This window comes from Mauremys mutica, chromosome 2 (assembly GCF_020497125.1).
Source record: "Mauremys mutica isolate MM-2020 ecotype Southern chromosome 2, ASM2049712v1, whole genome shotgun sequence".
Classification (NCBI taxonomy): Eukaryota; Metazoa; Chordata; order Testudines; family Geoemydidae; genus Mauremys; species Mauremys mutica.
In genome coordinates, this window is record NC_059073.1 from 81,599,691 (window position 1) to 81,621,703 (window position 22,013).

The 22,013-nt window shown below is 45.9% G+C and overlaps 1 protein-coding gene across 1 annotated transcript; it reads left to right on the plus strand.

The window, feature by feature from the left end:
• The first annotated feature begins 3,211 nt into the window (after positions 1-3,211).
• Positions 3,212-20,768, plus strand: AQP4 (aquaporin 4). Its single transcript, XM_045005773.1, has 5 exons — positions 3,212-3,233; positions 13,789-14,203; positions 15,034-15,198; positions 16,477-16,557; positions 18,384-20,768. Exons 2-5 carry the CDS (start codon positions 13,823-13,825, stop codon positions 18,657-18,659), a joined length of 903 nt encoding a protein of 300 aa, XP_044861708.1. The 5' UTR covers positions 3,212-3,233; positions 13,789-13,822; the 3' UTR covers positions 18,660-20,768.
• Positions 20,769-22,013: the final 1,245 nt, after the last annotated feature.

The window sequence follows — 22,013 nt, forward strand, 5'->3', positions numbered from 1 at the left end:
TGAAACAAACTCTCTCCCCCTCCTCTCTCTCCAGCTCTGCTCCCCTTCAGCAGGTGCAGAAGGTACTCAATACAGCAGAACTGATGCAGGTGAACTATACGGATGGGGAAGGAAAGTCCATGCAGAGGATCTACTTCTGAGGGACTCCCTCGTCTGCTAGTGCTGAGAGAGGTTTGTCAATGGGACCGGGGGTGGGAGTGGGGACACAGGACCAGGGCTATATGGATAAAGCCCTGTGTGGAGGAACCCCCGTCCCAATCCCCTTCATGTAGGAGGAGATGCAGGAGCTACTTGCAGCTCTGATATTTAAAAAAAAATAGTGTGGTGAATGTAAAATGGGATTATGTGTTAATGTGATGCTTTGAGGAGGTTACGTTTCTGGAATCACTGACTGTATCAGAGTGTGAATGGCATGACCTGAAAAACCCTTACCCAATGTACTGAGCATAAAAGCAGAGCTGTGCAGTTACAGCTGTGCTGCTTGCTGACTGATGTTGGATATAATCAAATGAAACCCTGAGAACAAGACATTCAAGCACTAAATCAGTTGTTTTACTTTTGTTTCTGATCACAAACACCTCTTGCACTTCCTGATTTGATACCCCTGGCCACTTGGCTGTAGGTAGGTACACACACATGATAAAACACAAGTATGCTCGCATTTTATCATCTTGTGCTTACTACAATCTCTAGCTAGTGTTAAATATGTGGGCCTGATCTTCTATTACCGTACACCATGCATAGTCATTTACACAAGTACTGTTTGATTTGGTAGTGTTTTAAATTACACCCACTTTGCACTGGTATAAAAAACTACACATGGTGCAGCATAATAGGGACCCTGTGACAGGATGGACTTGACCCTGCCCCAGAAAAGGACAGTGGAAAGGGTCTTCCAAGCTGTCTAGAGAGGCAGCTTGGGATACAACCAATCAGGGCCAAGCACGTTCATATAACGAGAGCTGCAGGGCCAACATGAGTTCAGTTTGCTGGCAGGGACCAGGCTAGTAAGAGGTGCTCTTGGCTAGCTGCTGGGGCTAAAAGGGCTGGACAGATCAGTTGCTGGCAGAGAATGGGGGAGCCCAAGAATAGCACCTGCTTTGCTGCTGGGACTCAACTAAGGGGGAGTGAGGAAGGAGCTTCTGGCTGGCTGCTGGGACTCAGCTAAGATGGGCTACAGGGAAGTGGCCCAGGGAAATGTAGAGCAGCAGTTAGTAAAGAGATGCAGCACAAAGCTGTTATACTTAAAGGGTCCCTGGGCTGGGACCTGGAGCAGTGGGTGGGACTGGGTCCCATTCCCCCAACACCAGCCACTGGAGGAAGTGACTATGTCCTAAGGAAGGAAATTAGAACTGTGGCACTTCAGGGAAGGGGGCTGACTCAGCAAGGAGCTGTGGTCAGCGAATTGAGTCCAAGAGGGGTGGCTCAGCAGGAAGGCTGGGGTCACTGAGGACTCAAGTAGAGGCAAGGAGTCCCCAGGAAAGAAGCCCTCGGGGCGCTGCTCAATTCCAGAGTAGGAGGAACCTTGCAACCTAGCTGGAGCAAGCGAGGGTACCGCAATGGGGCCTGTAGGACTGTTTTAGAAGACTGAGCCCAGGGAGCGCTGCAGAACATTGGAGACTCTGTGGACTGTGTACCCAGGAAGGGATTTTTTTGTGCCTGCAGGTTTTTTTCTGCTCATGGTGCCCCTTGTGCTTGTCAGGTGAGTCTTTGTTGACTCAGCCCTCCAGCTGATTCGCACATTCACCTGAAAAGCACAAGGGGCACCATGAGCAGAAAAAAAAACCTGCAGGCACACACACACTCGATCAGGGGGTGCTTGCGAGAGGTGGGTGCCACCCCTTTACAGACTCAAAATCTCCAAGCAAAAGAAAAGGCGGTCCAAAGTGGTGGTGGTAGGGCTCTATCCATGCTTCTGTACCTTCCCAAATGCCTCTTCAGCTCTCAGTAGCTCTCCAATAGTCAGAAAGATTTCCCAAAACACTGTAATCAGCCTGGAACATGCTGGCAATCACATAATTAATCTTGAAGCTTATTATAGTTTTGATAACAAATACATGTATTTCCTGTGTGCATGTCATTTTAACATGCTTTTAAAACCATACAATTTCATATTTTAAAAGCTCTCCTATAGAACATAACCGTGCAAATTCTATATATAATGCACTCAAGGGCCAAAAGCCACTAGAAAGTACTCTTGGTGCTTTGATCCATCCCCACCCACCCCTTTTTTGAAGTCTCAGTTTATACAGACACGCATATTAATCCCCTTCCAAAAATAATCTTGTGCAGAATAACACTGCAGTGACCTGGTGCTTAGTGTTACCTTAAGGCTTTTTCTGTAGTTTCCAATGGTTCTTTCGCAAGGTGGGAACAGTTTGAATTTCTCAGTAGCTCAGTGGTCTGAATTCACCAGTTTTACCATTTTTTTTCATCTTCATTGTGATCCCACCATGGGCCAAACTTCAGTGAACTCAGCAACTTGAAGAGGTGCTTGCTGGTGTCCATGTTTTGCAGTAATTCTAGTTCTGCTAATGTATCTAGAGTTATTTTATAACATGCATCCGACGAAGTGGGTATTCACCCACGAAAGCTCATGCTCCAATACGTCTGTTAGTCTATAAGGTGCCACAGGACTCTTAGCTGCTTTTACAGATCCAGACTAACACGGCTACCCCTCTGATACTTTATAACAATAATATTGCCCAATAGTCAGCAGCAGAATAAAGTTTAGATTGCAAATCACAAAGTACTGCATGTCAACTGTATAGGAGTAAACGATACTAAAGTCCTATTCTCTGACAGTAGCAGTCACCACCTAACACATGCATAATTTTGTTTCCAATTTTTTCTTCATTCCAATTACTTAAAAGCCTCTGCTGCAATGGAAGGTGTAGTTTCTGCTGCTGTTTGTTTCTTACGCTCATTTATAAGACACAGCAAACCAGATGCATTATATAAATGTTTCCATCATTAACAACTCTGACAGTTTCTAAACAGTGTCTAAAAGGATGATCAGGTAAGGGGAAATTGTTGAGTTCAAATATAACTTAGTGACTTGCCACATGGTTCAAAATCTTTCCACCCCTCCACTCCAAAAACCCAATCAGACAAGTAGCAGTAATCTGACTCCCAGTGCACTCCGGGCTGTGCTCCTGGCTCTTAGAGCTCTGTCTTCACTGCACACCATCCAGGGAAGGAATGAGTGATAGACCAGCAGCAAGAAGCTGGGGGTAAGTGTCTTGCTCTTACTAGGGAGCTAAGCCTGAGTTTGTTTAGTGGACTTGAGATGTTTAGAAATTGCAAAGGTAGCCCAGGCAGACATGGGTGGTGTGGGGAGGGGGTTTGTTCCTGATCTTTTGTAATCAGATGTATTTATTAGAGAGTATTCTGACTGTATTTTTCCTGCCACTTTTAGAGCAACGAAGGAAGCCTGAAGAGGGGCAAAGTGGGGAAAATATAGATCTCCTCCCGAGCCAATGCACTCAGCATCTCCCAGCCCGACCCCAAACCCAAGCGAGCACTCACCCAAGCGCTTCCCTGCTTTCCAGCTTGGCTCGGCAAGGGCTGGCTGGCCAGCGCGACTTGAAAGAAATTAGCAGGCGCCGGCACAAGCCGTTCAGAGCAACAAACCCCGCTTTGTTCTGGGGCCGGGCTGGGCCCCGTCCAGCCTGCGGGTGCGAGTTGCAGCCAGAGGCCAATCGGCCGCCCCCCACGGAGCGCGCAGGGGGCAGAGCGGGGGCTGCAGCGCCGAGAGGGTTAAATTTCTCGGCGCGCCTGTTGCCGGTGTGAAGCCAAGGCAGCTGGGGTGGAGGGGGGCGCTGCAAGTGGGAGCGCCTCGTCTGCACCTCCCCAGTGCCCTGCACCCAGGAGCCCGGCTCCCCGCAGCCCCGCCGCCTCCCCGCTCCCCGAGCAGCAACCCGCGAGCGGCGCCTTTCGCGCCGCCCCCGACCATCCCCGCCGGCCCGGCCGGGGCTGCTGGACTGGGGTCCCCGCTCGCTTGTGAGTTGCGCTCACCGCCCCGCGGGCAGCCGGGGCTGGGTCCAGAGCAAGGCAGGGCCGGGGAGGGATACTTGGTGCATGCGCTTGGCCAGGAAAGTTGGTGGTGGCAGCGGGGTGAAGCCGCCCCGGTCTCTGGGTTAGCCCGTCGCTGTCCGGGAGAGGGGGGGTGGCGGCGGGGGGAGGGGTGTTTTGTCCGTGTGCAGAACGTGAAACAGGAACCCCCCGGGGCTGCAGAAGTGGTCACGGAAAGGTCAGAGGCGATGCACTGTCTTGCACCCGTTTGGACAGGGTCCAAAAAATACCTTCCTCTGGAAAGTGCTGCAAGCCAGGGCCGCCCAGAGGGGGGAGCAAGTGGGGCGATTTGCCCCTGGCCCCGCAGGGGCCCCCACGAGAATACAGTATTCTATAGTGGTGCAACTTTTTGTATGGAAGGGGGCCCCGAAATTGCTTTGCCCCAGGCCCCCTGAATCCTCTGGGCAGCCCTGCTGCAAGCTGCCTCTTAAATACACCGGTCGGTGTTTTAGGGTCCGGGGCTTGTTGCAGAAAGTCACTGCCTCAGTGGCTGCCTTTCAGATTTTGCTTCTGAAGAACCCTAAGAGAGGGATATAGTATTTTTAAGCAAGAGTGAGCTGTGTTCCTTAAAAATCCCCCTCTGCTGTTTTAGGACCTGAGTTCTAATCATCCACATTTTCCACAGCATTTAGTTTAACAGGTGACGTGAAAACAGGGTGGAGATGTTGCCCATGAAATACAGTATTTATTATTTACTCTCTTCTGCGTGTACAGATAAGGCTTCTGCTTGTCTGCTCTCTGCACTCTTAACCTGGACAATTGTCACTTGGGAGCCTGAGTCAGGTGCTGGGGAACTGTATTGCTGCAAGTACTATGGTGGGAATGGGCCAGCAGGGGGTGGGCTAGCTCCAGGGCAGCACTATCCATTTTTCCTCTCCTCCAGAAGGGAAATGGCTAGAGGAGGGGGTTTCATTCACTCTCCCAGGGCTTCTTAAGCCAGGGAGCTGCAACCACCCCCCTTTTCTTTATGTTCTTACGCTGTTTTTCGCTTGTAATATGAGGTCACTGTGAGGGCTGCCAATTTGCTAATCACACAAAAGGGAATGCCCCTGCCCTGTGCCTTCTCTGAGGCCCTGCCCATGCCCCGCCCCTTCTCTTAGGCCCCGCCCCCATTTTGCTCCATCCCCCCCCTGTCTCAGTCACTCACTCTTCCCCACCCTCACTCACTTTCACTGGGCTGGGACAGGGGTTGGGGTGCAGGAGGGAGTGTGGGCTCTGGGCTGGAGGTGCAGGCTCTGGGGTGGGGCCAGGGATGAGGGGTTTGGGGTACAGCAGAGGGCTCTGGGCTGGGGCAGAGGGTTGGGGTGTGGGGGGGATGAGGGCTTCAGCTGGGGGTGGGGCTGGGGATGAGGGGTTTAGGGTGCAGGAGGGGACTCTGGGCTGGGCCAAGGGATTGGAGTTGGGGTGCAGGGGGGGTGAGGACTCTGGTTGGGGGTGGGACTGGGATGAGGGGTTTGGGGTGCATGAGGAGGCTATGGGCTGGGGCAGGGGGATGTGGTGTGGGAGAGGATGCCGGTTCCCGACTTATCGCAGCTCCAAGGAAGCGGCTGCCAGGTCCCTGCAGCCTATAGGTGCAGTGCCTCTGCAGACACCCCTCCCCCCCAGCTCCCATTGGTCACTCTTCCCGGCCAATGGGAGCTGTGGAGCCGGTACTTCGGGCAGGGGCAGCGTGTGGCACCTCCCTGACCACCCCAGCACCTAGGGGGCACAGGGACCTGGCAGCTGCTTCTGGGAGCAGTGCAGAGCCAGGGTAGGTAGGGAGTCTGTCTTAGACCCGGGCCCTGCTGCACTGCGACCAGACTTTTAACAGCCCGGTCGGTGGTGCTGACTGGAGCCACCAAGGCCCTTTTTGACCAGGCATTCTGGTCGAAAACCAAATGCCTGGCAACCCTAGTTACTGTCTAGAAAAGATTGAGAAGCGCTGCACTGGATGTTTCCATCGAACCAGGCCATAGGTTTGGTTTGGCTTATAAATTATGGGTTATTTTCCCCTGAAGAACTACAATACACATGTGTTCCTTGCAAAATTGGGTTGAATTACATTTTGAAACCAAAACAAAATTGGTGAGAAAAGCCTAGGACAGCATGCGCTTGCACTGCTACAGCAGCTGACTGTCTCACACGTTGTATGCAGGGTAGTTGTAGATGTGTCCGTCCCAGGATATTAGAAAGACAATGTAGGTGACGTAATATCTTTTATTGGACCAACTTCTGTGGAGAGAGAGACAAGCTTTCAAGCCATCCAGAGTTCTCCTTAGACATCCAATGTCTGTCTGAGCTGCTGTGCCACAGCAGGTCTCAGGGTGCTCCAGCTTTCTATAGAGATGACTGTTAAAATATTTGTGAGATTCACAAAATATTGAAACAAGTGACACATGGAGTATTGTTTGTAATAATCCTGCGTTTGCTTTGTTTGCTCTGCTCACTTCTAATCACTGACATAATTTTTGTAAGAAAAGGATGAATTTTTTAAATTTAAGTGAACTTTCTTAGTGCCATCTTTATTAGTAGTATTGCTTATAGTAATGCGTAGAGACCGTAATTCAGGTTGGGACCCTATTTCACGAGGTAGGTATATAGTAAGGCCTGGTCTACACTAAAGAGGGGGGGTCGATGTAAGATACGCAACTTCAGCTATGGGAATACCTTATCTTATTTCGACTTACCTCCCGTTCTCATGGCGCGGGATCGACGGCCGCGGCTGCCCCGTCAACTCCACTACCGGCGCTCACTCTGGTGGAGTTCCAGAGTCAACGGGCGCGCATTCGGGGATCGATGTATCACGTCTAGCTGAGACACAATATATCAATCCCCGATAAATTGATTGCTACCCGCCGATCCGGCGGGTAGTCTGGATGTACCCTAAGAGACAGTCCATGCCCCAAAGAGCTAACACTCTAAATAGACCAGGCAGACAAAGGACATGAGAGAAAACTGAGGCATGAAAGTGTGAAATGACTTGCCCATGGTCATACAGCAGATCAGTGGCAGAGTGAGAAATAGAACTGATGTCTCTTGACTTCCAGTCCACTGCACTACCCTCTAGGCCAGGGGTCGGCAACCTTTCAGAAGTGGTATGCCGAGTCTTCATTTATTCACTCTAATTTAAGGTTTCGCGTGCCAGTAATACATTTTAACGTTTTTAGAAGGTCTCTTTCTATAAGTCTATGATATATAACAAAATTATTGTTGTATGCAAAGTAAATAAAGCTTTTAAAATTTTTAAGAAGCTTCATTTAAAATTAAATTAAAATGCAGAGCCCCCCGGACTGGTAGCCAAGATCTGGGCAGTGTGAGTGCCACGAAAATCAGCTCACGTGCCGCCTTTGGCACCCGTGCCATAGGTTGCCTACCCCTGCTCTAGGCCATAATGCCAATCTTTTTAGTGATCACAGTTCACGTAGTGATCATAGCTACACTGGCACATCCATGCCCATAGGATGTTAAAGGAGAGATGTGTGTGATGGCCGTCATGCTGGCTGAGACACCCAGGTCCTCCAGAGCAAAAAGCATGAGCAGCTCCAGCATAAGTAAAGAGTTACAGCTCTGTAACTAAGGGTTGTAACAACTCATATCCTCTGTGGATCAGCACAGAGGGGAACCAGTAACACACTCATTAGCGGGTTACATGTGCATAAACAAAGCAAACACTTAAGATAATACTTGTAAAAATATAGATGAAACAATACAGGGCTACTTTGTTTTTCCATGAAGCTTAACAGGCTGGAAATTCACCTTCTCTTGATAAACAGAGCCTGACTATTCATTTGTGTAATGCCTTAATATAATACTTGGCTCTTAAATAGCACTTTACACTTTCAAGACCTTAAATAAACATTAACTGAAAAATCCATAAACACACTTACCCTGATTGCCAGTTTACAACCTGCCCTTTGTAAGGAGCAACCTGTTGTTGCACTGACCCTGGAGCAGCCTAGGAGAGACTGTGGCTTGGTCTACACTACAGACTTAGGTCGAGGTAAGACAACTTACCTCCATCTGAGTATATCAGTGCCTACACTACAGCCTTGCTCCAGCCGATGTAAGTGCCCTACTACACCGACATAATAACTCCACCTCCATGAGAGGCAGAGGGCTTATGTCCGTGCAGTTAGGGTGACACAGTGTCTGTGCTGTGTAGAGACTGCATTACTTTCATGGGCTGTTGGCTGTCGTTCTTGTCAATTTCACAGCTCCTGACTGGAGCCCTGAAATTGACAAGAAGGGTGGGTAGGTAACCTCCTGTGAACCTTGTGCCCAGCTCACAGCTGGGGCTGTCTCTCCAGGGTAGGGGGAGGGCTCCAGCTGTAAGCCCAGCTACTGCCCAGGCTCTCAGATACCGCTCCCCACGGAGCTAACCGCTGGAGCCTGGGCTCCTGGCTCCCCATTCGTCACTAGGAGCCCAGCTGCCACCTGGTGAGCAGGAGCACCATCAACAGTGTGGACGTGGAAAACCACAGTAATTACTGTGGTGGCTGTAAGTTGACCTAACATAGGTGGACTTAATTTTGTAGTGCAGACATGTCCCGTGACTCTCCAAATTAGTCTCCCTTCCAGTCTCTCCGCTGCCCCTGAGAGGGAGTAAACTGCATCAGGTTGAGTCCTAGATTTATAGATTTCAAGGCCAGAAGGGACCAGTGTGATTATCTAATCTGTCTTCTGATATAACATAGGCCATAGAACTTCCCCAAAAGAATTCCTAGAGCTGATCTTTTAGAAAAACATCTAATCTTGATTTTAAAATTGTTAGTGATGAAGAATCCACCACGACGTTTGGTAAATTGTTCCACTGGCTAATTACTCTCACAGTTAAAAATGTGTTCCTTATTTCCAATCTTAATTTATCTAGTTTCAATTTCCAGCTGTTGGATAGTGTTATATCTTAGTCTGCTAGAATGAAGAGCCCCTAATTAAATATTTGTTCCCTATGTAGACACTTATAGATTGTAATCGAGTCACCCAACTCTTCTCGTTGTTAAGCTAGATAGATCAAACTCTTTGAGTCTGTCACTGTAAGGCGTGTTCTCTCCTCAGTCTCGTGGCTTGCCTCTGAACTCGCTCCAATTTATCAACATTCTTCTTGAATTGTGGACACCAGAAGTTACTCCTGAGGGAATTCTGTGGCAAAAATATTAAAATTCTGCACACAATATTTTAAAATTCTGCAAATTTTATTTGTCAATAAATAAGTGTGGAGGCTCCAGCATGGCAGTGGGGAGCACAGGCCACCGACTACACAGCGGTAGGAAATGACCCTGCACCTCCCCTCACCCAGACATGGACTCGGCGGTAAAGTTACACCTGACCCTGACATAGTGCTAGGACCAGAACTGTCCCAGAAACACCCCAGAGGCCTGCCCCTCCGTGCCAAGCACACTAGATGTAGGCAGGCAGGCTCAGCCCAGGAGGATCCAAGTATGGCGGGGCTTAGTGTAGAGAGATCCAGGTGTGGGGCTATAGGGTTCTGTGTGGGGCAGTCGGGGTGCAGGTGGCTTGGTGGGGGGTCTGGGTGCAAGAGGGATCTGAATGAACAGGGGCTCCTTGGGGGGTGGTTTCTGGATGCAGATAAAATGGGTCTGTGCTGGGGTGTCCAGGTGAGGGTGTTTGGGGCTCAGCCGGGGGGGTATGGGTGTGGAGTGCTCAGCGGGGGGGTCCAGTTGCTGGCTTGGTGGGGTGCAGGTCCAGGTGCTGGCTTGGTGGGGTTCAGTGGGGTGGGAGTCTGGGTGCGGGGGGCTAGTCAGGGTGGTCCAAATGCAGGGATGGGGGTTCGAATACAGGGGTTGATCTGGGTGCAGGAGTGGGGTCCAGATGCAGGGAGGGGGGGCTTTGTGGGGGGGGTCTGGGAGCAGGAGGCTCTGGATGCAGAGAGTGAGGCTTGTTGGGGTGTGGGTTTGGGTTCAAGGAAGTCAGTGGGGGTGGTTCTGGGTGCAGGGCATGAGGCTTGGCAGGGCAATATGGGCATGAGGTGGGTCTGGATGCACGGGGGTTGGGCAAATGGGGGAGTAGCTCACCGTACAGTGACCCCTGTCCCCCACAGCTGAGGGGTGATGGGAGCAAGAAGCAGGAGTGCAGGGCTTCCTGCAGCTAGGGAGGTTTCTGGAAGTGGGTCTGACCCAGCCCTGCTTCTTCTTGCAGAGGAAGAGGAAGTCCCATCCTCTGCCAGCCAGGACTAGTATCTGAGCCTGGCACAGGGTAGGAGCCACTGGCCAGGACCTCCCTAGCCCACCCCCCCTCCCTAAAGATTACCACTCTGCTGGCTGTTCTGGGCCCCCAAAACAATGCATCTGCGCTGCAGGGGAATGGCACATGACCAGTCTTGTAGCTTTCCTTTGCTTCCCTGTCAGAAAGTCATTTTTCTGTGGGGAAGCAAAGAAATCTGTGAGGGACATGAACTCTGCACATGTGCAGTGGCACAGATTTCCCCTAGGAGTAAAAAGTGGACACAGTATTCCTGCTGCAGTGCCAAATATAGAGGTAAAATAACCTCTCTACTCCTACTCAGGATTCCCTTGTTTATGCATCCAAGGGTTACATTAGGCCTTTTGGCCATAGCATCACACTGGAAGCTCATCTTCATCTGATTATCCACTACGACCACAAAATCCTTTTCAGAGTCCCTACTTCCCAGGATAAAGACCCCTATCTTGTAAGTATGGCCTACTGTCTTTGTTCCTAGATGACATTTAGTCATATTAAAATGCATACTGTTTGCTTGAGTCCAGTTTACCAAATGACCTGTCCTCTTCATTATTTACCATGCCCCCAATTTTTGTGTCATCTGCAAACCTGACACATCATATGCCCTCTGATGTGCTACTGTAGCTATGCCAACAGGTACATTTGCCAAGGCTTTGCCCCTTTCTGCCAACTTGTGCAGGAGTGGGGGAAATGAAGTGCCTGCTGCCCCTGCATGCTGGAGGCAATAGTACAACACACTGGTGCAAGGGAATAAGGAGGCACTTCAGGCCCTCTTACATTCCACCAGCACACAGGACAGGCCCCAGTGCCCTCTGTCCGACAGGAACGTATTTTTATTCTAATTTTACAGAGGAGGAAAATTAAACACAGAGTGGTTGTGACATTGCACAATGACTCGAGAGTAAATCCAAGGTGAAGACTAGGAGTTCCTGTCTCCATGCACAATGCACCAGACTGTTGCCAGGGAGGTAGTATTTGGTTGGATCTGTGTTAGAGGTAGGCCAGTGGTAGAAGGTGGGTTTAAGTGACAATCTGGTTTAGGGTTCAAATTCAGTGTCAATTTCATAAGCTGTTTTTGTGAACATTTGGCCATTTTGAATGATAGAAATGTTGCAAGATTAGCTGTTGTTGCATGATTTCCACAGTCTTAGTGTGACTAGGTGTATTGCGCCTTTGCAGCTCTCTGACGGGGAGCCCCGCGGTCCTACTATACCCCAACCCAAGAAATAGCGAGCTGAGAGGAGAACAGCAACGAATATGGATCCTCCAAGCTTGCCTAAAGAGGAGTCTTTAGAACAGCTGTTTTGGAAACCACAGGCACCAGGTCCTCCAAGGGCTAGAGGGGTCTGCAACAGCCAGTCAGGCCCTGGTGGCCCAGATAAAAGGAACTGCAAGGGCCTTAGCTCTTCAGTTCCTGGCTGGGAGCAGAGGGGAAAGGAAGGGTGCTCCTCTCTGACCACAGGAGCTTGTGGGATAGCCAAAGATTGTTTTCTGGCAGTATTTTGCAACGCTGGGTTTGCGAGGAGAGATAGTACCTAAGAACCTTAACCCTGGGATAAGGATGAAGTTAAAAGGCCTGGTGGGAAGAGGCAGCAACTGATTGACTCAAGCAGTGTGTGGCTGCCCTGTGTAGGGTCCCTGACCTGGGTTGGAGCCCAGAGTAGCGTGCAGGCCTGCATTCCCCCACAGGTAACATGGCATAAACCCCAAGAAGGGGACAGAGTTTGTTTGGGAGCCTGAACAAGTGGCTGAACTTAAAGGACCCAGAGCCACTGCTGAAGACCCTAGTGAGGGCCAAGAGATTATTTATTGGACTCTTTAATACCCTGGGAGGGGTTCACTCAGACTTTGTGACTTGGACAGAGGGCCAGCCACTGAACACCCACCAAAGTCAGTCTGCAGGAAGCACCTGAGAGAAGGACTGCAGTACTGCATCCAGCCCCAGGAAGGTGCTCAAGAGGTGAATTCTTCACACCGTGGTTGAAATCTTGTGAAAACAATCTCATCTGGGTCTAAAAAAGAAAAATTTTGTCCCATTCTTGTTTGGGCCCTGACTGAAACCAAAACTATAGGTGCTGGTTCACGTCTGTGTATCCAGCATTTTAAAGGGGTTTAAGGTTCCAGTTTTGCTTCATCTCTTCATCTGCTTAATCTTCATTGCTTCCGTGGGTAATTGTCCCAGGGAAATGCAGCAGTAAATAGTTAAAGGGAAGCAGCAGGTGGCTGCTACTTATAAGGTCCCTGGGTTGGGACTTGGAGTATTAGGCATGCCTAGGTCCATCATCCCCCCCCCCCCCCCACACACACACACACTGGCCACAGGCGGAGTGGCCAATTCCCTGAAGAAGGGGAGATTAAACTAGCCCAGGGAAGGGGCTGAAGATCTAGGAAGAGGGGCCGCATTTGAGGGACTTCTGTTACAACACAACCTGAAGGGAACTGAACTGTACAGAGTGATTCAGCTGGGACAATAGGTGAACAATCTCCAAGGAGGAAGCCCTAGGGGCACTGCTCCATACCAGAACAAGGACAATTTAAGACTGAGCCCAGGGAGGGCTGCAGGAACAGACCCACTGTAGGTACTTGATAGGCCCTGTTGGACTTGTATCCAGAAGGGATCTGTTTGTTGTTTCACAACAACAGAGGGCTGTCACTGAAATCTACGAAGAAGTTTAACTGCCAGCAGGGGTCACCACAAGCAGAGCAACGCAGAGGGAATGCAGGTATAGACACACATTCAGTCAGTACAGGTGCTCATGTGAAGTGAGTGGGCCCTGCCACACCTCCCCTGAGAGCATCAAAACTGCACTGCTGAGAAATTCATGGTCATGTGTGCCTCTAGCGCTTATGAAGATACATAATGCATTCTTTCAAGTGTAAGTGTTGTTAGGTATATACTATGGCTCAAATTACCTTAGGTAACCAGTTATCAAATTCCTCCATCCTTCCACTTGAAATTCTGCTCTGAGTTGTAGCAGTTCAACATTTTTATTTTCCTTTGTTTAAATAAAGAAAAAGAAAATCTTGTTTGCATTCCTTGGAAACTCATAAAATGCTCCCTTTTTGGTTTATTCTCAGTTTATTAATACTAACAATAACTCTTGTTCAGTAACCCACTTTCATAGGTCTTTGGGCAGGTAACAAAAATGTAACTCATCATGAAGGCAGTGTAGCCTAGTAAATATCAGTGCTGGTGCACAGTTGAACCCAATGTGGTACTTTCTCCCCCCAACCCACAGCTCTCCAAACTACTTATACAATAAATATCACTACATCTCGCTCCTCATCCTACAAACAGAGCCCAAAAGAAATTGAATGTTTGATTCAGGGGACAAAATTTAGGATTTCTTGTATTCTCCTGACTGACTTAATTTTACCCAATGTCCATCCTGAAGAAATTGTCCTCTGTGCCCAGTGTTGCCGCCATCCCCAGAAGGTCAGCCAGATAATAATGCTATGCAGCAAAATCTAAGGCTGACTTGGTGACTTCTGATGCAGATTTGTTTTCTTTTTCAGTAAGTGTGGACGTCTGTGTAAGTGTGAGACCATCATGGTGGCATTTAAAGGCGTCTGGACTCAGCCTTTCTGGAAAGCTGTTTCAGCAGAATTTTTGGCCATGCTAATTTTTGTCCTCCTCAGCCTTGGCTCTACAATCAACTGGGGTGGATCTGAAAAGCCTCTGCCTGTAGACATGGTCCTTATCGCTCTCTGCTTTGGACTGAGCATTGCAACCATGGTGCAGTGCTTTGGACACATCAGTGGTGGCCATATTAACCCTGCTGTGACTGTTGCTATGGTCTGCACTAGGAAGATCAGCCTTGCCAAGTCTGTCTTCTATATTGTTGCCCAGTGCCTGGGTGCCATAGTAGGGGCAGGAATTCTCTACCTTGTCACACCCCCAAGTTTGGTGGGAGGCTTGGGAGTTACTATGGTAACAACTTTTGCTCCTACTCTTAAAGTAGAATAACTTTTTAGTGTCAGGTTTAAACCCAGAAAGTAGAAGTGATGGTTTAAGTGCATTGCTGGTTTATTTACAACTCCTGTATGTGGCTTAGATCTCTCATTAGGATGGGTTTATGCTGAGCAATTCTTTTACAGAAGATTTCTCTTCTAGAATTCCCCCAAATCTGGTAACAGCAGGTAATGTTAATCTATGTTCACAGTTTAAATATACATGCATGAAATACAATCTCAAGAAGAATTCTGAAATTAATTCTATGCCATTATGATGGTGATTGAAAAAACATCAATTTAAAATGACACACTTCTGAAATAGATTGTGCCTTAGATTTCCACTTTGTTCTAAACTAATAAGGAATGCCATCAGTTAGCCCTGTTGCAGGACTTATTAAAAATGCACTTGAGCCACACGCTGCTTAATTTTTAATTGAAATTTCAATTAATTAAGTCAGGGCTAATTAATGAATTTATAATTGAATAGTAAATTACAGTGCTCCCAAGAAAAAAAGTTGTGCAAGTTTAAGTGCAGCATTTGCAAATTCGATATGTAATAAATGCAGTCTAGCTTTGAAGTTCTACATTAAAATACAGTAAGAACTTTCTTGGTCAGTCCATCAGTAATTTTCCATGGCTGTCAAAAAAAAGGGTAGAAAATGAATCCATACCTTTCCAAAGTACAGTGTCGTTTCATCACTCTGCATGACTAAACATTTTAAATCACAAAACAATTAATATTTGTAGTAGCTTTTTGAACTGCAAACTCACCTTTGCTTCATCTTCGGGGGTTGTTTCTTTTTCCAGGTACATGGAGATCTTTCCGCTGGCCATGGACTCCTGGTGGAGTTGATAATTACATTCCAGCTGGTTTTTACTATTTTTGCCAGCTGTGATTCAAAACGAAGCGATGTCACTGGTTCAGTGGCTTTAGCAATTGGATTTTCTGTTGCAATTGGACATTTATTTGCTGTAAGTTAATGACTTCTGTTTAAATAATAGAGCCCTTCTTCCACTGTCCCTAGTCCAGAACTAGGTGGGAGCTCCAGGAGCCTTTAGAGTTGTAATTCTTTAGTAGCCTGTTGGGGATCCATTGCAAAGCCCATTGAAGTCAATGGGAGGCCTTCTATTGATAGGGCATTGGATCAGGCCTTTATCTGTCTATATATATGTTAATTTTGTTAATTCTGTCACTTCACTAGAAGGGTGACCTGGAGAATGATAATATAGTCTGATACTACAAAAGTGGGCAGGAATACAAAATCAGAAATGGCTCAAAGTGGTTTGGGTGACAATACAGTAACTCCTCACTTTATGTTGTAGTTATGTTCCTGAAAAATGCGACTTTAAGCGAAACAATGTTAAGCGAATCCAATTTCCCCATAATAATTAATGTAAATGAGGGGGTTAGGTTCCAGGGAAATTTTTTTCACCAGACAAAAGACTATATCTCACACACACACACACACACACACGCACACACACACACACACACTATACGTTTTAAACAAACAATTTAGTACTGGTACACAGTGATGATGACTGTGAAGCTTGGTTGAGGTGGAGGAGTCAGAGGGTTGGATATTTCCCTTACTGCTAAATGATGAAATAGCAATTGGCTGAGCCCTCAAGGGTTAATTCTCTCACTCTACAAGGCAGCAGGAATGGAGGGAGATATGCGCATTTCCCCTTTAAGTGCACTGCCTTGTTAATTAGATCAGCTTGCTGAGACCGCAGCTGCTGCAAGCTCCCACCGTCCTGAGCCCTGGTGTGGCCCCCCTGTTCTATGGAAGATGGGGCGTGCAGGAGCAGGGAGGAGGGGGACACCCTGACAGCTCCCCCTCTTACTTCCCTCTCCCCCACACAGCAAGCAGGAGTCTCAGGGAGCAGTGCTCATGGCAGTGGGGAGAGGGACAGCTGCAATTGCTAGCCTGCTGGGCAGCTGCAGCACAGGGAACTTAGGGGAGCGGGAGCTGATGGGGGAGCTGCCCGTCCACCCTGGTTACAAGCCCCCACCAGCTAGCTGCAATGGGCTGCTCTTCCTGCAAGCAGTAGACAAAGCAGGCGGCTGCCAAACAACGTTAGAAGGGAGCATGTTCCCTAATTGATCAGCAATGTAACAATGAAACAACGTTAACTGGGACGACTTTAAGTGAGGAGTTACTGTACTGCATTACAGCAAATGACGATAGTAAATGTTTGAATAATGTTCTAATAATAGCAATAGTTAACGTTTTATTTTTACTGTAGATCAACTACACTGGTGCCAGTATGAACCCTGCTCGATCATTTGGACCTGCTGTTATCATGGGGAAATGGGAAAACCACTGGGTAACTGCTTTTATGCTTCGTTTACAATAGCAATAACCAGCTACCAAATTATATTTTTTTCTTCATTTGCTCTTCTTATTCTTCATAATGTTCCATAAAGACAATCACTGAGAGAGATGGCCACTGACCTGCCACAAACTTTACCATATTTATCTATTCTTTGCCTAAAGTACAAGTCCTAAAGTTGTACTCGGTCTGTCCTGTGTGGGTTGAATTGTAATTGCCTATTGTGTATTTGGAGGTTGGGTTTTTGAGGAGGCTGCAAGCATGGAGAGAGAATCAGGACATGTTAAAAACAAAAAAACTCAATGTGATCAAAAGAATTGTTATTGGAAAGAAAGATACTTTGAACTTGACTGCAAACCCCTCAGTCAAGCTGGTGAGTAGTTACTCAGGTAATCCACTGGCTTCACATTTTCTAAATGCTTCTAAAAAAAGCAGGCCAGATATACAACATGAGAACTTCTCCATTTTGATCTGGCATCAGTGGGCATACATGAGTAACTGCTCACCAATGTGAGATAATGGGATCAGTATCTGGCCTTGTAAGAGTAAGACCACAGCTAAAATCATAGATATTACCTGCTTTGATGAGAAAGCATCAGCCCAACTAAGAGTACGTGTGTAGGAAGCTTTTTTGATTAATAGATTTTGCAGTGCTGACAATGCAATAGTTTATTAAAGCATTCTGGATAAAATAATTATTAAAAACAAATTCACGAGTGTTAGGAGAGAGGGGTAATGTCTTACTTTCCCCTAATTAAAGCCATGACAGGCATTTTTAGAGACACTTCTAATATTATTTTTAAGAAGGCCACATACTCTCGTGTTTATCTATATTTCCTCATTTGAAACAATGGGCCCATGTTATTGCCCCTGCAGTTCATAGCAAAACTTTCATTGCCTTCAACTGGAGTAGGATCAGGCCCATAGGCTCTGATCCTGCAAACACTTACACCATGCATAACTTTTCCCCCATTTGTCAATGTACTGAAGTGGATTTACTCTTACCACCAAAAGGTTTATTCAACTTTTAAAACAACTGTAATTATTCACAAGATTAATTAATTATCTAAAGCCGTCTAATACACAACCAAAACTGTAAATATGTGTATAGTATTTATTGTAGCAACAGCCCAGGGGAAGCAGAACTGCTGTCCTAGCTGCTTGAAAAATCTCTTCTGCTCCTGAAATAAGAGACAGTCACCTGCCCTTAGCAAAGGCAGGTGGGACCTGTAACAGTACATGGCTAACTAGTATTGCAGGACTATTGGGAATTATGTTGAAGCAAATTGGCACACCACAGATTTGTGTGCAAATAGGATAATTAGAAGTCTAACTGCCTCTTCTGGGTGAACAGAAATCAGGTATGCAGAGCTGTCTGCAATTTCAGAGACCAGGTTTGGATTCTTTTGAAAATGTGGTCCTAAAAATAGAAGTAGAAATATGTGTTTATGTACTTTGATTTGTTTTCTGCATTTATACACAAAAAAAATGAGGTGTTAATCTCCCTGTACTTCAGATTTCCCTTCTACAAAACTGAGATGATAGCACTTACCCATCTCATAAGCGTGTTGTGAGGACAAATTCATCAGCGTTTATAAAATGTTCAGATTCTCCAGCGTTAAAGGCCACAGGAGTACCTAGACAGACACAGCCTCATTGCTCAGATCATGTACACCTCTGAGCAAGAGAGGTCAGTTAAGCTCTCTACTCAAGGGGCTTTGTGGACAGTCATCCATTTAAAGTCTTCACTAAATTGCTTTTCTCTGAAACATTTTTCCTTTCATCATGTACCCTTGTGGGGTTTCTTCCCTCTCTTGTAGGTCTATTGGGTGGGACCAATAATAGGAGCAGTCCTTGCAGGTGCCCTTTATGAGTATGTATATTGCCCAGATACTGAATTCAAGCGACATTTTAAAGATGTCTTCGGTAAGGCTACCCATCAGTCTAAAGGGAAGTACATGGAGGTGGATGATAGCAGGAGCCAAATAGAGACTGACGACTTGATCCTGAAGCCTGGCACGGTTCATGTGATTGACATTGAGAGTGAAGATAAGAAGGGGAGTGATCCAACCAATGAGGTGCTCTCTTCTGTATGACTAGCAAGGAGCACTGAAAGCAGAGAACGGCCTACTAGAATGTCCACAGATATCCTTCCACCTATTAAAGAGACAGATCTACTGTAAACCAGACACCTGCAATATCTGAAAATATATGGAGATGACAGCAGCTATGTAGTTGCTTCACCAAGCTATACACCTGCTCAGTTTGATTAGAACTTTACTATATTTAAGAGTCCCCATAGATTCTTCCAAATTCAGAAATATCCTTTTTTGGGAGAGAGCATCCCCAAAGTCAATTTGAAAGAGCTGATAGTATTCCCATTTTAATAAGGCCATCAAAAGCAAGATGGAAATAGAGATGTTTAACATTCAGATTGACAGTTAAGACTTATCTGCAAATGCCTATAGCATGCAGACGTATTTATCAGATTATTCTTCTGACACTTAATTGGCTGTTGTCAACCCTGATTAGAATGTCTTATCCATTAAGTGTTCTTTGCAAGGTTCAGTGACAATAATGCCAAAGTACAGCATGTAACAGAGTCATCCAAATTTAAGGTAGCATTTTTTGTTCTTATATATCCTGACATTATTTCTTTACAAATTCTGAAAAAAACTGTATTTTCATAGGCAAAAATTGGTTCCTGTCAGTCATCCTACCAATTTTCATCCATTACATATCCATGTTCTGGTGTAAAAAATACTGCCTTCCTCCCATTCCCCACAACTAAAAATATTGAAGCCAAAGGCTCTGATCTACTCCAATAATGCTGTAAAACCTTTGAATGTATTGTATGCAGGTTAGCATAGTTGTCCATCTGGTGAAACGTTGTCTTGAGGTTCAGCTATTGACCATTTAGTATTAGCTGACTATAGGTCAAGCAGGGAACCTGAAGGCCCACATGTTACTCAGTAACTCAAGCAAAAGGAAATAAATGTTCAGGTATCAGAAGAAAGGGAGGCGTTATCTGTTTTCAGTGCACTTATTCAAACAAATATCACCATGCTAATTTATATAACTAAACATTTAAATTACTCACCCACTTTGCTGACAATTTTATTTTTATTTATTAGCAAAATAAAGGTGGATTTTTATTTTTTTTTAACTACATTGAAGCACTGACTCGAAAATATTTGTAATAACAGGTTGTATTGATATGATTGCTTTTGGTTTTGACTTTTTTTGCAAACTGGTCTCTAGTTAGTTGAACAGCGTCAATGATTGTGGCACTGTTCATATAATCTTATTCTTTCATTTCTGTGGCAAAGTTTTCTCTGTTAAGTAAATCTGACAGTAAGAAATGCAAGCATGTGATGCTTTTTAGAGAAACAGGGAAAGGGATGCCCCAATGATATTACATGCAAAAGTGCTTAAGTGACCAATCCTTCCTTTATAGAAGTGTTTCAACAGAGGTAGCTAACCCAACATAAAACCTTTATAGAATCTTTTTAACAAGCTCATGGCTTTGTTCCTAACTAGCTGCATTGGATTTTTTGTTGTTGTTTTTTAGGGTTTTTTTTGTGATTTTGGCAATATGCTATTACAGTGCTTGTTGGAACACCATTTTCTGTTACCCTAGTTGTATAGGTTATATCTAAAACTTGAAATCTGTTCATGATTATTTAACTACAGTAAAAAAAAAAGGTTGTGGATTGTATGTAATAGACTTCTCTGTCCTTTGATTTACAATATGTGCAAGTGTGTAACTCATTAAAATGAGTAAGAGGGGTATATGTATGTATATATAGTAATGGGATAATAGACCACTGCTAAGTTCAAATCTGTGCATCATTGCATAAGGGCATCTCTATCACCAATTTATTTCAACCAGTAGTCCAGGCATTATCATGCTATATTCGTATTCCTGATCTTGTCCTCTCTTTGATAGCTTCTGTCTCTGTAGGAAAGGGGGGTATTTTTCATGAATTGTATATATCTGATACAAGTGCCGCATCAAAAGTCAAGAATTCAAACAAAAGAACATGCAAGACAATTTCAAATTGCATTGATGAATGTTGCCATGTGCTAAGGATGAAATCCAGAGGTATATAAAATCATGAGTGATGTTGAGAAAGTGGATAAGGAAAAGTTATTTACTTATTCCCATAATACAAGAACTAGGGGTCACCAATGAAATTAATAGGCAGCAGGTTTAAAACAAATAAAAGGAAGTTCTTCTTCATGCAGCGCACAGTCAACTTGTGGAACTCCTTACCTGAGGAGGTTGTGAAGGCTAGGACTATAACAATGTTTAAAAGGGGACTGGATAAATTCATGGTGGCTAAGTCCATAAATGGCTATTAGCCAGGATGGGTAAGAATGGTGTCCCTAGCCTCTGTTCGTCAGAGGATGGAGATGGATGGCAGGAGAGAGATCACTTGATTGTTGCCTGTTAGGTTCACTCCCTCTGGGGCACCTGGCATTGGCCACTGTCGGTAGACAGATACTGGGCTAGATGGACCTTTGGTCTGACCCGGTACGGTCTTTCTTATGTTCTTATCTCTGTGCAGAGAACAGTGCAAGGTCGCTACATATGCTTACCAGAGAGATTTTGCTAAACATTTAATAAATGCATGATTTCAACAGGCTAACTAAAAGGGACAAGTTGTACAACATTCATGGACTGTTAGATAGACTTTGTTTCTTGCATTTCAATATTTTAAGAAGCACAGTATACAGTGACTCATCACTTGTGAAGTTTGTACAGCCTCATGTTCTTTAGATACAAGGCTCTGGTTTTTGCACTCATGGCTCGTCTAGACAAAAGCCAGATACTGTGGCTGAGATGAGCATGAAACCAGCCAAGTCAATACAGAGACCTTTTTTCCCCCTTGTAACACTCTTTGTTAATGAAGCGTGGCAAACACTCAGACCCAGTCCCAGGAGAGCGCCTCACACAAGGAAAGAAACAATGATAAGATACAGAATGTTCAACAACGAAGGGAAAAAAGGAGGCAGCCAAAACAAATAGGACAAACTGATGTAGAATATTGCCCCCAGCTCTCTATAGACTTAGGAATGAAGAGTCAGAAAGTGAGATACAGTGGCTCTGCTCCTATTCCATTTGAATTAGAGTCATTAAGAAGTTTGCCATTGACTGCAATGGAAACAGGATCAAGGCCTAAAGTATGTTTTCATTGAGTCCTTTCTTAGGGCTTTCTCCTGTTTTCTGACCTATGATGCACTTCTAGGGATAGCTCAGTGGTTTGAGCAGTGGTCTGCTAAACCCAGGGTTGTGAGTTCAATCCTGGAGGGGACCATTTAGGGATTGGAGGCAAAAATCTGTCTGGGGATTGGTCCTGCTTTGAGCAGGGGGTAGACTAGATGATCTCCTAAGATTCCCTTCTAACCCTGAGATTCTATGATCTGTTTTGCAAAATCAGAGGTCA